This window comes from Camelina sativa, chromosome 15, assembly GCF_030686135.1.
Source record: "Camelina sativa cultivar CO46 ecotype springtype chromosome 15, ASM3068613v1".
In the NCBI taxonomy this organism is placed as follows: domain Eukaryota; kingdom Viridiplantae; phylum Streptophyta; class Magnoliopsida; order Brassicales; family Brassicaceae; genus Camelina; species Camelina sativa.
This window is the reverse complement of record NC_141894.1, coordinates 29,923,807-29,939,776: the sequence shown is the minus strand read 5'-3', so window position 1 is coordinate 29,939,776 and position 15,970 is coordinate 29,923,807. Positions and strand designations below refer to the sequence as shown.

General features: G+C 39.5%; 3 protein-coding genes and 1 pseudogene across 5 annotated transcripts; 2 read left to right on the top strand and 2 right to left on the bottom strand.

The window, feature by feature from the left end:
* Positions 1–3,564: 3,564 nt before the first annotated feature.
* On the bottom strand, positions 3,565–5,523 carry LOC104747732 (uncharacterized). Its single transcript, XM_010469425.3, has 5 exons — positions 5,228–5,523; positions 4,942–5,032; positions 4,211–4,819; positions 4,019–4,118; positions 3,565–3,925 (listed from the first exon to the last, which is right to left on the bottom strand). The coding sequence occupies exons 1-5, from the start codon at positions 5,311–5,313 to the stop codon at positions 3,900–3,902; spliced, it is 912 nt and encodes a 303-aa protein (XP_010467727.1). The 5' UTR covers positions 5,314–5,523; the 3' UTR covers positions 3,565–3,899.
* A 1,639-nt stretch (positions 5,524–7,162) lies between these two features.
* LOC109129175 (uncharacterized) lies at positions 7,163–9,549 on the top strand (annotated as a pseudogene). Its single transcript, XR_015581677.1, has 3 exons — positions 7,163–7,267; positions 7,574–8,555; positions 8,660–9,549. The product of XR_015581677.1 is annotated as an uncharacterized LOC109129175 (transcript).
* A 76-nt stretch (positions 9,550–9,625) lies between these two features.
* Positions 9,626–11,000, top strand: LOC147927334 (uncharacterized). Its single transcript, XM_087489605.1, has 2 exons — positions 9,626–9,812; positions 9,895–11,000. The coding sequence occupies exons 1-2, from the start codon at positions 9,710–9,712 to the stop codon at positions 10,539–10,541; spliced, it is 750 nt and encodes a 249-aa protein (XP_087345731.1). The 5' UTR covers positions 9,626–9,709; the 3' UTR covers positions 10,542–11,000.
* Positions 11,001–11,599: 599 nt separating this feature from the next.
* On the bottom strand, positions 11,600–15,688 carry LOC147927333 (uncharacterized). 2 transcript variants are annotated; one of them, XM_087487755.1, is made up of 8 exons: positions 15,443–15,688; positions 14,216–15,112; positions 13,627–14,136; positions 13,475–13,537; positions 13,256–13,389; positions 12,745–13,169; positions 12,015–12,657; positions 11,600–11,931 (listed from the first exon to the last, which is right to left on the bottom strand). In XM_087487755.1, the coding sequence occupies exons 2-5, from the start codon at positions 15,098–15,100 to the stop codon at positions 13,300–13,302; spliced, it is 1,548 nt and encodes a 515-aa protein (XP_087343881.1). In that variant the 5' UTR covers positions 15,101–15,112; positions 15,443–15,688; the 3' UTR covers positions 11,600–11,931; positions 12,015–12,657; positions 12,745–13,169; positions 13,256–13,299. The 2 variants fall into 2 exon arrangements, with proteins under 2 accessions (XP_087343881.1, XP_087343882.1); XM_087487756.1 differs by having other exon boundaries at positions 12,015–12,473; positions 12,577–13,169; positions 15,443–15,675.
* Positions 15,689–15,970: the final 282 nt, after the last annotated feature.

Genomic DNA, 15,970 nt, shown 5'->3' with positions numbered 1-15,970 from the left:
GTGCAGCTTTAATGCATTTGTCCGGATTTGATCCCTTTAGGTACAAACATGGTAAGTGTCTCCAATGGAAGATCTCAAAACGACGGTAAAAAAAATTGAAAATAAGAAAACAAAATTTTCAAAATATATGATATCTTGGAGCGGATGTGATATTCTAGCCGTTGGGGATAAGTGGTGGTGATGCGTTGGTGCCAAGTATGAAAAATGGGAAACGTCTTACGGATGGGTAAAGAATCTCGTGGCTTGATTCTTCTGGTTGAGTAGTCCTGGCATATAATCTGAAACCGAACAAACCGAACCGAACCGGTCCGAAAAAACTGATTTAAATTGGATTCGGTTTTAACAGAAAAACCGATCAGTTTTTACATTGATTGTAATTCGGATTTCAGTTTTAAACCGATCCGAACCAAAATCCCATCGGTTATCCGCTATATCGAATACATAATTAATTTCTATGGGTTTAGACATTATATTTCTTTTGGGCTTATATTTGGGCCTTTGTACGAGCCCGTGAGATATTAAAGTTTTAATTATAATCGCTGGAGAGGGTATCAAACCTCAGAACTGAAGGTAAAGGGACACACGCTGAAACCATCTGAGCTATCTCAACTTTGTGATTATAATTTCCGAGTGAAATATATAACGTTCGGTTTAGCTTCGGATTTTGAAAAAAAATGGAAAACTGATCCGAATCCGAATGAATCCGAACCGATCCGATCCGAAATATAGTCGGATTCTAAACGGATTTTATACAGCCCAATCCGAAAAATCCGAAACCCAAATAATCCGATCCGATCCGAACCGAAAATTCGAATGCCCAGCATTAGTCTTGAGGATATGTGAAGCTTTAATGCGTTTGTCCGGATTTGATCCCTTTGGATAAGAACATGGTAAGTGTCTCCAACGAAATATTTCAAAACAACGGTAAAAAAATAGAAAATAAAAGAACAAAATTTTAAATTATATGATATCTTGGAGCGGATGTGATATTCTAGCCATTGGGGATAAGTGGTGGCGATGCATTAGTGCCAAGTATGGAAAAAAGTGGGACGCGTCTTAGGGATGGGAAAAGAACTTCATGGCTTGATTCTTCTGGTTGAAAATGTGGCTTAGCTGTCTTGAGGATATGTGCAGCTTCAATGCATTTGTCCGGATTTGATTCCTTTGGGTACGAACATGGTAAGTGTCTCCAATGGGCTGGGGAATATATCTTCCGTTATCATAGTATGTGCATCGACCATCTCTTGATTCATCTCAATAGACCAGAAGATCATCTCCATCCCTCATCTTATGGAAGATGTCTTCCCACTATTATAAAAAAATAATGTTTTAATGTATGCGTGTCTTTAAATTGAGATATTGGGTCTTTTTGGTGGAGACATTTTAGAGGAGGATTTCTCCCTTTTATAGACCCATTCACAATTAATTATTAACACTTTTTGCAACTTTTTTAATATAGTTAGAGACACTCCTCAATCCCCAATGTATGTGCAATGGAGATGCTCTAAGTGACGCATTGATTCTTAATAAATGATCTATATTGGCCATGTTCCTTTTCAAGTAGCTCAATGAGCGATTGCGACAGAAAAGACAGACAAAAACAGTCATCCTGCTGTGAAGAAAAGTTACTGCCGGTGTGAAGAAGAGTCGCCGCACTGTTTAGATGAGCTGTCGCAACAGTCACTAAAAAATCTGGCGACTCCTCTCTCCTCCCCCCCCCCCCCCCCGCGACACTTTTTTTTCTCTAGCAGACACATCCGCATCTTTCACTTCCCTTTACCGTTGTCATTTTGCTTTTTGGTTGCCATTATCACCACCGTTTTAAGCTGTCGCAGTCACTCATTCAGTGACTTGAAAACGAACAGGGCCATTGTCGATGGATCTTCAGCCCCACATTCAATTGAGGGCTGGAAATGCTGGATTGCAACATTGGCGGCTTGTCAGCGACTTCATCAACAAGTACATCAACTACTCAGTCAGCGATGTCCACATCAAAATACAAGTCTTATATACAACAATTCTAAATTTTTTATATTAATTATAAGGTGAGAGACCCATCCGCTAAAGAACACAATATTTTGAGCACATAACCCTCCATAATTTCAAATTTGTCTTTTTCCATTTGTATCATAAAATGATTTTGCAGAGTGTAATAACTATACCTTCAATTAGATAACCTTACTTTGGTTTTAGGTAAACAATTTTAAGGCCAATCATTTGCACTCCTAAGGGCCTAACTGGTTCAAACGCTGCGGTTGCGGTTGCGGTTGCGGGAGATTGCGGAAGCGGGCGATTGCGGTTTCAAGCGTTATTAAGCGTTTTGAACGACTGGTTTAGCGGTTTAAAATTGGTGCATTTGCGGGAGGTTTACGACTGGTTGACCAGCGGGTGCAATAGCGGTTGGAACATAATAAATGTGATATATAATTATATAAATGTTTTAAAATATCAAAAACTTTATTAAACTTGATTTATAATTAAAATTCATTAAAAATACTAAAATAATTATTAAAAAATAAATAAATTTCATAATGAAATACTTATTACTTTATGCATTTGGATTTTTACCAAAACTTTAATTAAGTAATTTGATAAATGACTAAAACATATGTTTTAGATCGTAGATCTTCTTTCTTAAATCTCACACACTCAATAAGTTTTGTGGGGCAGTATTTGCATCGGTAGTAATGATCAAATGAGAGTTGAGAAGAGTCACTCGTGATTTGTTTTTATTTTTCACAACTAATCTTATTTTCTTAAATTTCTGATGAAACGTTATATTTATTTAGATTTTTTTGAACTTATGTGCGATGTGCCATTAAATTTACATCAAGTTTTCTGGGTTATTGTTAATTGAAATATTATTTTCTTCCAATTATTTATTTTTTTAATATTTTTAATCTTATCCGTACTTCATTTTCTCTCATCCTTAATGAATAAAATAGTTAGGTAAAAAATATATATAAAATATATTTCATTATCATTGATTTGTTTCAAATTTTTTCTAAAAAAAAAAAAAAAATTTGAAACGCAAACGCCCGCAACCGCAAACGCTTGCGGGAACCAGCTTTTGGAATTCAACGGTTGGGAGCGATTGGGAGCGACTGGGAGCGATTGGGAGCGATTTGTGTGATTGGCCCCAAACGCTAGCAACCGCCCGCAAACGCAAACGCAGCGTTTGCGGGAGCTAGCGGGAGAACCAGTCAAGCTCTAAGTCTCAAGACACATTTCCAATTAGCCTAAAAATTTATAGTATCCAGAATCTTTCGATCAGATGATTATATACTAACAATCTCTCCGGATACTATTGACTTTTAAATTTGGAGATAGATAAGTTATAAACAAGAGAAAATTTAACTTTTTTTTTTTGTGCAAAGAGAGAAAACTAACCATGATTGAGAAAACTAACTATGAACAAACTCGACCGTAACAAAATTTTGGTTTAAGGATCAAGGCTGGCAGCTATATAGAAGCCGGTATAGCTAGGAATTAGAATGACATAACCAAGTACCAAGATTCAAAGTTCTTAATTTATAAGAGAGCAAATTGTTCTAAAAAAAAACATAGCACAATCTTGATTTATTATAGCTTTGTATGGTCAAACATCTACGAAACCTATTTTGCATTTACATCTTTATCAATGATAGCCAAAGCCGTAGTATATCAACTCTACCCCCTTTACTTAATCTTACAAATTTGTTTGTTTTTCTATATGTTCCCTGAAGAACCACAGCAACAAATTAAAGTAAATATATGCAAATTACATTTCAGAAAAGAAAAAGAAAAAGCTTATTGATCTCTCTACATGTTCTTGTGGGATGATGAATCCTAACCATTAGATGCAAACGCTGATCTCTTTTTGGCTTCTTCTTGATAGTTTTCGAACCGTGGTTGAATTCTCAAGATGAATACACTACAAAGGGTACTGCATCCGTTTAAACAAGGGAAAAAATCAACACTCGTTAGCAAACACTCTCAATATCGAAAATTATATTAGCAAATAAGTAGAGTGACTCACATAGAAGGAACACCATTAGCATTAACGAAACAGTGAGTTTGATCGGGTGATCAAATGGTAAGCGTATCGGATTCTGGAAACAACCAGTCTTGTCAAGCAGCTGAAAACACACACACTACACAAGTAAGTTACTTCCTCCTATCATGAGTAAAAGCTAGTACTAATCAACTAATTGTGAGAACTCTCACTCACCTGATTATGATCAGGAAGCCTCTGCATCCACAATACAGACTTAGTTCCTTTGACCTTAGGAGTTGCTTCGATTTGTGCCACCAGTCTCTCGTTTACTTCTTCATTACCACCAGGAACTATAATCCTCAAAGAATTGAAATTTGGTGAACTACATATCCTTCTCATCCCAGCTGACTTCTGTATCCTCGCATCTGCATTTACTCTTTCTACAATATCTATGACACATTCAGAGCCTTTACCACAACCTTTCACTTTCTTGATAGTCTCTTTTCTACAGTTTACTTCCACACCGTTCGTTCCTCGAAGATTATCAACTAAGGAACTATTAGTAGTAGACTCTCTCGAGTTAGTGCTAAAACTCTGTGAAGTTCGAGAAGAAGAAGAAGAACCAGAGAGAAACATGGCCAAGTCATCACGCTCTTCTTCATTCAGATCAATCCAACGGAGTGGTTCTTTACCATTCTCACTGTAAGCCTCTTGCAGAGAAGTTTCAACGCGATCAATCTGGTTCTCAATAGCGGTAACAAACTGTTTACGTCGTCTAGATGCAGAATCATCATCCCCACAACGTTTATGGCTCAACCTGACTGCTTTCTCAAACTCCTCCAACTGAATCACACACACACACACACAGTTTCAACAACTCAAGTTAACATAAGAAGTATCATCAAAAACACAACAAAAACTTTTCAAGAGTACTCCACAAGAACCTGAGATGATTGAAACTGTACCTGCCATTTAGCAGTACCTAAAGCTGCTTGGAGTTCTTTACAGATCTCATCTTTCTTATCTCTAATCCACAATCTGTAAGTAGACTCCATTCTGATAATCCAACCAAAAGAAAAAGACAAAAAAATCAAAAAAATCAAAACTTTAAACAATAGCAAAATCAAACACATCTCAATCTCTTCATTTCTCTGAATAAAAATCCTAAATTTATAAGCAAAAAATCTAAAAGCTCAAAGAAGAACATCACAAAGCTATCATAAAAGCTCAAATAACAAAAGTTACACATACATATCAGCAGATTTTTGAACCTCTTCAGCTGCGGGGAAGAAAACATCTTTTTGCCATAGATCAAAACTGTTGTTCACTACCATCATCTTCTTCTTCTTCAGGAGAGAGCTCTACCCATAAAACACACACACACAAATAGAGAATCAAACGAAGCTTTTACGAGCAAAAGAATCGAAAAAAAATCAATCTTTTTTATTTTTCTTCAATTCTCTTTGTGACTTGTTATTATTTAAAAGAGCTTTTATGTAAATTATTGTCAGTGTCATACCAACTTGTGTCTCTATTAATTGGAACGTGGCTCATTATAATAGGGTGAATCAGGAAATTAATATGCTCTTTGGTACAGGAGATCCCAGCTCTGCGTTAGGAAGCGAAGAAAACGACAAAAAGTGTGTAACCTGGAATTGTGGGGTCCGCCAATTTGCTGCCACCAGCAGCCACATTATTTTCTTCATTCATTCATTCTTTGTTTTTGATTTTGTAATATATTTTTGTTAGGTTTTTCTGTTTACTTTTATAATAATATGCTCAAAATACTGATAATTCTATTTGCCCCACAAAAAAAAAAAAGACCATACAATGTATATAGTCAAATGGTAATGAATTTGATGACTCATTTGGCATTCAGACATTGAAAGGTTGCCAAAAAAAAAATGTGACATTCGAGTTTCAGAGAAGTTTAAAAGAATTGATTTGACTACCTATATCAACAAAATGCGCACTTAATTTATGAGTGCTTGAGCTGGAGTAGTTTCAAAATGGGTAATTTTTTGGGAAGTGACTGTCGGAACTGTGTGAATGAAGATAAAACACAGAGAAAGATCATGTGGGGATTTGTAGGAATGGTAACAAATCTTTAAAGCCTAAGGAAATTGGGCTCATGGACTGATATTAGACATAGACCCACTAAAAAGTGGTGATCGGGAGGTTTATACAGGTCTTGCATCACATGTTTTTTAAAATATCATAACTAATCAAACTCGATAAGAAAAAAAAGAAAAAAAAAATCAAACTGGACTATAATTTGTTTTTACGTGAGTGTTAATATTGCCACATAGCAAAAAAAATCAAATCAGAATAAAAGCTTTAAGAACTGGTTAACTACTAAACTACCATAACAATTCTTCGAGTTGGAATCTATTAGTCACACCCTCTATTCTGATTTCTGAGGTGGAGTTTCACCACTAAACCTACTTAAACCACCTTGACCATTTAAGACTACGTGTATTCATGATAAATGTTCTTTATTGCATTCTCTTAATTAATCCACTTAGATATAGGTGTATCGTCATTAACAAACTTATTAGAATATTATTCATTTGGAGCAAATTTTTAATTAACAGTTTCATAGGACATGTTAGATATTTCAGAATAAGAACAAATTTCAATTGTGAAATTCGTAAAACATGTACAAATGGTAGAATGGATAATCTATACTGTATTTTTTAAAACATGTACAAATGGTAGAACACATAATCTAAATTTTAAGAACATGAACAAATGGTAGAAAATTTATTCTAAACATTGCAAAACAAAAGTAATTATCATAAACAGCTAATTATTCTCAACAAAAAAACAAAGTTTTTTTTTTTTGACAAAACGAAGTTTCTCTTCATAGTTATTTATTAGGGCGATTTAGGTGGATAACCAAATTCACTAAAAAAAATGAAGAAAATAGCATGCTAATCATAGGAATTAGGTGAGTAACCAGAGGGGGCTGTGATTTTACCATTTTACACCCACATGTCGTGAACAAGAAAATGTGATGGCGGTGGAGTTCAATGACGTGTCCTAGTAGGCTTGTAGCTCTGTTTAGTGACCATGCATAAACCGTAAAGTGTCTAATCAGTGTCATAACACAAAACTTATTAGCAAAGTAATTTGAATTTAAAACTATATCTTAGCTATGGTATAGAGTTTGTGGTCAATAAATAGAGTAGAGCCGTCGCTTTCTTTATCAGTTCGAACAGCTGTGTTGTGAATGGTATGAACGAGGAGAGTAGTAGGTTCGCAGTAAAGGAATTTATTCCAACCGAGAAGGTAAAAAGCTTTAATTTGTCTGGTTCATTAATTGTGTTGCTGATGCGGATCTTTCGAAAAGTGGTTCACTATGCCTATGTGTATTAAATATAGTTTCCATTTTCAATCGTACTATATAGCGGCAGCAAGTCTATAAGAACTCCTAAGTGTGGATATGTAGATTGGGATGAAAAGAGCGTGGTGTGTTTGATCCGTATGGTTTTAGATTAATATTGTATAGGACAGTAGTAGCAGGTCGTATACGGTCCTGTATATCACTGTTTTTTGATATCCTACTTACGCCTCTGTTTCCATGTGTGTTCGCAGATGAGTGTGAAAGACCAGGTGCGTGTGATTTTAGGCGAGTGGATAAAGGTCGATAGTTTCGTATGGAACTTTGAGCCAGAGACAGTCCCGGGGAACCATTACGTCTGGCTTAGAGATGGAATGACATACAAACAACTGGTGGCGAAGGTGAAGGAGAAGCTGGTGTTGCGTGCACATGAAGTTGTCATTAAGATGTCTTACCAATTTCCTGCATGGTTTGAACTTGATGAGGGTAACAGATCCACCCCGCAATACATTACTGACGATGAAGACGTTGCTGTATTCATAAGGATGCGGTGTTTTATAGAAGAAGTTGACCTATGCGTAAGTGTTGTTAACAAGAGTTGTCCTGAACAAGCTTCGCCCCCACCTCCGCGGAGACATTGGCTGCGCTATGTCTCTGCTAATGATGATGAAGATTCTGAATCAGACTCAGATGATTTTGACTGGCATGAATTTGCATTAGACTACTCAACGCCAAAACCGAAACAACAATCAGAAAACCAAACAAACGTTGCGAAGGAGGATATCATCATGGCCTCGGTGCAGCCGACAGCGCAGTCAGGCATTGTTATCAAAGAAGGCGGTGGTAGCAGTCGGAAGAAGCCTACTAGCAGTTGTGCACGTGATAAAGGAAAAGCTGTTGCGGATGCTGATGGAGAGGAAACTTCTTCGGACAGTGATGACAATGCCTTCCAGATTGTCCCCTTTTCGCAACCTGATAATCCAATGCTAGTTGAGTGTAGCCAAGCTCGGCCTCGCCACAATGATCCTGTCACCGAAGGTGAGCCAAATAGACCCCCCTCTGACGCAACTTCTACTGGGAGCACAGAAGGCATAGGTGTTGAAGTGGAAGTTAACTCTGTTACAATGTGGGGACGAGTGGAGGAAGCCTTACATTCCATGCTATCAGATATGACTGACGATCCGGCGTTGTTCTGCCGTAATGCACCACCGGTATTCAATGATGGAAAAGGTGAAGGTAATTCATACTAACAGAGTACAAGAAACATATAGTAGGTATTGTAAAATCAATATTATGGAACATATGGAAACTAACACTCTGTCGCGCTCGTACTGCTGCAGGTGTCGACACAGCTATATCAGACATACAATACGAAGGGGACAAGTTGTTTGTTGGGCGTGTTTTCAAATCAAAGTCAGATTGCAAGATAAAGATTGCCATACATGCTATCAATCGGAAGTTCCATTTCAGGTTAAGCCGGTCAACACCAAAATTCATGGTGCTCAAATGTATATCGAAGTCATGTCCGTGGCGTGTTTATGCAGCTAAGATTGATTCTTCTGATCATTTCCAAGTACGCCAAGCAACTCAAAAACATACCTGCACGGTTGATGAGAGGAGGAGCTACCATTGACTGGCAACCACACAAGTTATTGGAGAGATAATGCAGAGCCATTTCGTGGGCGTGAGGCGTGGTCCAAACGCGGCTGCAATCCGCAAAATTCTACTTGACGAGTACCATATCAACATATCTTACTGGAAAGCTTGGCGTGCAAGGGAGGTGGCAATGGAGCTGTCAATGGGTTCAATGGCTGGTAGCTATGCCCTTCTGCCCACATATATTGGATTACTACAGCAAACAAATCCCGGGTCTGTCTGTTTCACTGAGCATGTCGACGAGCCTGATGGGGCAATGCGATTTAAATACCAATTCATCGCATATGCAGCATGTGTTAAAGGGTATCAATACATGAGGAAAGTTGTGGTGGTTGATGGAACTTCCATGAAGGCTCGATATGGTGGTTGCCTCCTTACCGCAAGCTGTCAAGATGGCAATTTCCAAATTTTTCCGCTTGCTTTCGCGGTAGTTGATAGCGAGAACGATGATTCTTGGGAGTGGTTTTTCAGGAGCCTTTCTACATTTGTACACGACACCACCGACTTAGTTTTCATTTCAGATCGACACAACAGCATATATACTGGGTTGCGGAAGGTAATTGTTAAGAATTAACGTCTGTTCTTTTGTAACATATAGTTTTTAAAACACCTCTGCTGAAATACTAATCACTATACCATTTTAGGTATACACTGAGGCGCACCACTCAGCCTGTACGGTGCATCTTTGGCGCAATGTGCGCCATCTATACAAGCCCCAGTTGCTGGCTGGTCTAATGTCTTCGGCAGCTAGAGCATTTGTCATTGAAGATTTCAACAAAAAATTCTTGGAAATTCAACGAGTTAACCCTGGTTGTGCAGCTTATCTAGTGGACATTGGTAAGCACTTGGTCAACTCTGTTTCCATCTAACTTACTCTGTATTCAATTAACAGAGATAAGTCATGAATATATTTTTACAGGGTTCACACACTGGACCAGGGTTCATTCGCAAGGGAAGAGGTACAATATCATGGACAGTAACATTGCAGAGTCATGGAACCAAGTACTTAAAGAGGCCAGAGAATATCCCCTCATTTGTATGTTAGAATACATCAGGACGACAGTGAAGGAATGGTTTGCTGTACGCCGAGCTAGGTCTGCACGTTCCGCTTCAGTAATAGCTCCAAAGTGTCGTGAAATTGTTGAGGAGAACTTCGAAAGTGCCATGTCTATGGCGGTTCGGCCTATTAGTGACTTTGAGTTCCAAGTCCAGATAAGGAGTGGAGAATGCTTCACTGTTAAATTGGTTGAAGGGACATGCTCATGCAACGAGTTTCAGTGTTTGAGCATACCTTGTCCGCATGCCATAGCAGCCGCAACGCGTTTAGGTGTGTCTATAGATACATTCGTTGACACAGCTTACTTTGAGGAGACTATCCGCCACTCATACGAAGAGAAGATATATCCAATTCCGTCTGTTGGTGGTCATACTACGGCGGATGCTGCATCTGGAACCAGGGGTGACCTTAACCCACCACGTTCCCGCCGTCCACCAGGTAGACCCAAAAAAATCAGGATCTTGTCTAGAGGAGAGTTCAAGGTTTGTTTTATTAGTGTAAAAACGTAGTTGTACTTATCCCTTGCTGTGTTCCATTAATGCTAGACAATCTCTATTTATGTTACGTTAATTCAGCGTCTGCGCCCTAAATCAACAAGGAGATGTTCCCGTTGTTGCCGCACAGGGCACAACAAGGCATCTTGCAAAAACGCCATATAAGTAGCTATCTACAGCAATGGGGTACGTAGTATGTGCGGAGCGATGGTCTTTTGGATGTGTTCATAAATAATGGAAGCAACCAGTGCAATGATGTATATAGTATCGGTGACAGGGGCAATTTTTGACTCAAAATAATTTGGTATATCCAAGGATGGTGTATACCACTTTATTTTGAAATATAAGCACCTCTACTTCTGTTCATATATTTGTATCTGGTTGCTAAATCGTCTATGGTGTATATAGTGTTGTAATGCTCACTGGCACAATGGTTTGTTTTTTGTGTAATATTAATAAAATACCCTGCTTGGCTATGTAATTAGTAACTCGAGTTCTCTTCTATGGCACTTCACGAACATATTAAGGGCCCAATCGATAAAATAGAACGTATCATAATATATTAAGTTCACATAGAAAATATCCTACCATACTCTAAAACCCTGGGAAGGTGCTTCGCCTCCCATGACAGCATGTGTTGTCATTGTTGCAATTTCCACTATCTACTCCGGCTCAGGTTTATTAATGCAGCTCTGTCAGGATATAACAGTCATGACACGACTTCTAAATGTTTCTCCAAACATTGGCGACCCGGTTATCCACGTAAGCCGTGGTCACTGCAAACAGGAAGTGTTTGACAACCTATGGGAAAGTGGCTTTATCCTGACAGAGATAAGGCACTATACCCTACAAGACTCAACATTCAGAACCCCAACCTCAGACTCGGTTTAGGTCCCTCCGAAGAAGCTTTTAGTGCCAACATCCATGCATCCGTTGACTACGGTTTACCAAAAAACGGCACTATACCCTACAAGACCCAACATTCAGAACCCCAACCTTTGCTTTGTTTAATGAAAATTGGAAGAAGAGTTCAGTTTGATTAAATGGTAGCTCTAAAAGAATAGTAAATAGACTAGGGAAATAGAATAGTATAATCTCAAATGTAGAAATAATAATTTAGCCTCCATCCAATCTCAGTAGATATAGCTTAAGAATTTCAAGAGAGAAAGAAAGAAAATACAAGTCCTCTGCATTTTGGTGCAGAAATCTGATAACATCACAACGATAGCCTAACCGCTTCAACGCCTATATTGGATTGGTAGCAGCCGAGAATGTAGCAAACGCACCAAGAGCATACTGCTTCGCCGCTATTTGTACTTTCTCCTCATCAAGTTTCCTATAATAAGTTGCTAAGGACGATACTGCGTGAAGCTCGAGCAGAATTAGCGAGCAACTCCGACATAGGCTACGAGACAAAGGATTGGTCAGGTCGTCAAACATGTAGATGACCATGTAATGTTAAACACAACTTGCACAGAAATTGCTTACCCCGATTTGAACAGCGGAATGGTATACTAGGCCGCAGGATGGATAGAGGATCAAGCCCTCGAGTAGATGACCCTCCATTATCAACATATTTTCTTATTAGATATGGAAGCATAACGGCAACGTGTTCTACATATTTATTAATTTGCTGATCCGTCAAACAAGATTTGTTGCAGTCTAGAACCATAACCTGCCATGTCGTCAAATCAATAACAAGAGCAATCCAGTGTTGTCGCTCGATCTGCATGGGGCTGTATAGAATATCAACTTCACTAAACTAGTTAGGTCGCGTTCGAAATGGCAACGCCGTTAAATCAGAGAATGGGAAAGTGGCTTTATCCGGCGCTCTTCCAAAACGGTTATATTGACGGTATAGCATGGACAGAAACGAGGCTGGTATGAAATCAAACCGCTGGTTAGGACTGGCATCACGACGAGCTTGGATAAACTTAACCAGCATATCTGCCCCTTGTTTTGAATACAATGTACATGGTTAGCCAAGTTGGTGAGAAGACAGAATCACTAATACAAGAGGGTTGTTGCAAAGTATAAATAGCTCCCCAACTCATCTAGGAATGTCGTCGCTGTATATATGCTTAGAAACTCAGTATTATCCACAACCATGCCACACGACAGCTGATATGATCTGCCAATAGGTATTCAGCAGCAAATCACCATGTTAAATCAGTTGCTCAAATTTATGCAGGAATAGTAAGGATGAGTCATCACTTACCTGGCCCTTTCCATTTCACGGAGGAAAACCTCGACCAGTTTGTCATCTGGAGTGGAGAAAGCATCAACCCCCCCCCCCCCCACAAACCTCAAGGGGACCACGGTACTCGCGGTAACTGTCGACTCAACTTTCTCTGACTGCATCGAAAACCTGGACCTTTTCCTACGGTTACCATCTTTGGCATTTTGTTGACTACAAGCTTTGTTACCAATATAGTCACTCAATGTGGAAGAATCAGGTGCAACTTGTTCCTTGCGTATTAAGCGGATGCTCATACGAGTAGGTGTTGCTCTCTTTTGAGTCACCCGTTTGGTCCGCCTACTGGATCTTCTCTGCGAGACTCTACCCTCATCCTGGGTCAAATCAACGATGTCTGAAGCAATTTCTACATCAACCTCATTACCTTGCAGACTGGGGGACGGTTTCTAAAACAAAGTAAATAGTGTATTTGAAACTGTTAAGCTGTATAGATTCGCATAGTATATGTAAATTAATAGGATACAAGTTATACCGTAGCATTATTCAAAGTTTCTTCCGCCACAAGTTGTGTAAGTCCTATAGAGAAAGTGGGGGGGCGTCAACATCAGCCATGATGTTGACATCTCCATTGGACTCCCTAGACTGGGCTTCACTCTCGTTAGGTTCCTAAAGGTAGTGAAACGTATCCTAGTTATTCGGGCCTCAACATGTAAATAACAGAGCAGTAAGGAACAGCAAACAAGAAACAAACCTGGCCAGACGGATGCGTGTCTTCCGCCTGGCTGCTTCTACCACCAATTGGTTCGGTTGATTCCTGTACAATCACAAAGTTAATGACATGCATATCGATTGGTAAGTATGATACATTCGATCTTCCATATACATCCGTGCATCCGTCCTTACCTTCGCCTCACCGCACTCAGCCCGCTCCACATTACCAACGGGAGGGTTATCCTCCTTATATGCTTTCAACATTGAACCCACCTTTTTTTCAAAACTTTGAAGTTCCCTTACAAAATAATTCATCAGTTCCAGGTCACGTTTCCTCTGTATTAGATTAAAGCGCTCCTCACACGCTTCTACTGCATGTTTGATCAAAGTAGGCACGTCAACATTCTGAGAACTGGTAGATCCTAGTCCGACACTAGCCCTGCTTCCTTCGGCTTGGGTTGGTGTTCCCTGGGTGCAACCGTTATCACACTCTTCATCATCGTCTACCAAAGGAGCGTGTGGTCCGTCATCATGGATGGAAGCAACATCTACGCCACCACTCCAGCTGTTGTGTTCAAAAGGGTACTCGTCTAAGACCATCTCGACAAGATGTGTTACGTTTTCGTCTTCCTCCTCGTCTGTGAAAACGAGTTCCTTGTCTACCGAATCTAAATGGCCAGCCAACAAAGAACACACACGCGCCTAGAAATAACGGCTGAGAAGTTAGCTTAGTAAATAGTAAGATTAAGCAGTATGAAAACAGGGTCACTCTTCATCTTACCTGGCCTGTTTGGTCCACCACACGCGCAGTTTGAACATTAATAGTCAAACTTCGCTTCACAATACGCTGGACTATACCTTCTACTGCAGTGTTTGGGCCGTGCACATCGTCTCCGAAAGCAGGCCCTTGAATGATGGCTGGACAACAAGCAACTGTAACCAGAACCAACGCATGCGAAAACCCTTGTATTGCACATGTATCCTGTGCAAGTTGCTTTACAGTTCTGGCTTTTGCACTCTTAACCGTCTTAAGAAAGGAATCACGTCCCCAAGGATATTTTAAAAACGCTTCTGTATCCGCAACCAGCTCTACATGTTCTGGACTAATGTTTGTATTTCCACATGTGGGGCATAAAATGCCATCCACTAGAACCAATAACGCAAGTCGGAACCTGGTGTCAGCATCTCTGTATTTTTTCCCCAGTAATAGTTTCTGTAATATCCAGGTAACTGTTGGTTTCGGTTCACTACCAAACAACGATTTCCACATTGCAGAGGCTGTACCGCAACCTCTCTTTACAGCTTTACCCTTCCGCTTGTCCAACTTGAATCCAACTTTTCCACAGTTTAGGCCAGTCACGACGGCAAAATCTTGCAGAGCATACCTAATTGGTTTTCCCGCAAACACCCACCACAACTCGTACTTTCTATCCGTGACCAGTTGGCGTGACAGGATGTAATGTACAAACATGACCGAGAAAGTGTGGTTCCCCATTAACATCAAATGCCCAAACTGTGAATTTGCCAACTTCTCCAAATGGTCCTCATCAAGTGCCTTTTTGATGTTTTCTATCCATCGTAAATTGAAATAATTGTTGACCCTGTTTCTGCCAGACGGCTCACCCCCGGTCAAGAACAGGCGGTGTGGTAATCGACTTTCGTCCATCTCCAGATACCTCTGCAACTCACCAACATTCTGAAATTAGTTATCTTCTAATTTGAGTCAACAAATAGTATGGACAATACGTGTATTGGGACCAAGGTGGCACTGAATGTATCTATCGACACCTCATGGTAACTGCAACTAAATTATGTAAGTGACTACCAAACAAGGAGTTTGTTTAGTTTAAAACCAAACTGTATCCACTTTCAACACATCTAATATTTCCGTTTTCGTTAACCCCTAAACGCCGGATCTAGTGACGGCGGCTGCTCCTAGTTCATCTACACGTCTAATCATAACTAGCGAGATTTGTGATTCACCCAACTAACATAGACACAGACTTACTCGGAATTGTTCACCGGGAGGGAATTTGACTGGGTACGCGATATTCCGATTATTGCCTCGAGATTGTCGATTTCTCCTGCAAATTCCTTGGGTAAAGCTGGCGTCTTCAACCCTCTTAATTTGCAGATATAGGAGGATCTATTACGCAGCCGTCGGAAGATTAAAACATGGACAAAGAGAGGAAGAAAAAAGGGAGAATCGCCTATAAGATATTTTTTTAGTCCAAATGAATCGAGTTTTCGGAGTGAGCGGGATATCAAAGGTCTACTCTAACCATCAACTCTTTGCCTTCTGAACGATAGGCAACTGTTGGGCATGCAACGAGGGTAAGAGGGGAAATATTATACAAAATACAGAGTATATTAACTCCTTATGGTTAGAGTAGTCACCCAATTAATTATAGTTTTTTTTATGTTATTTCTGCCAATTCCCCTATTTATTAACATAATTTTCTTATTTTTATTTTTTATTCTACTTAAAATTGGCTTTTTTCTAAATAAAAGTATAGATGGACAAACTTTTAAAAAA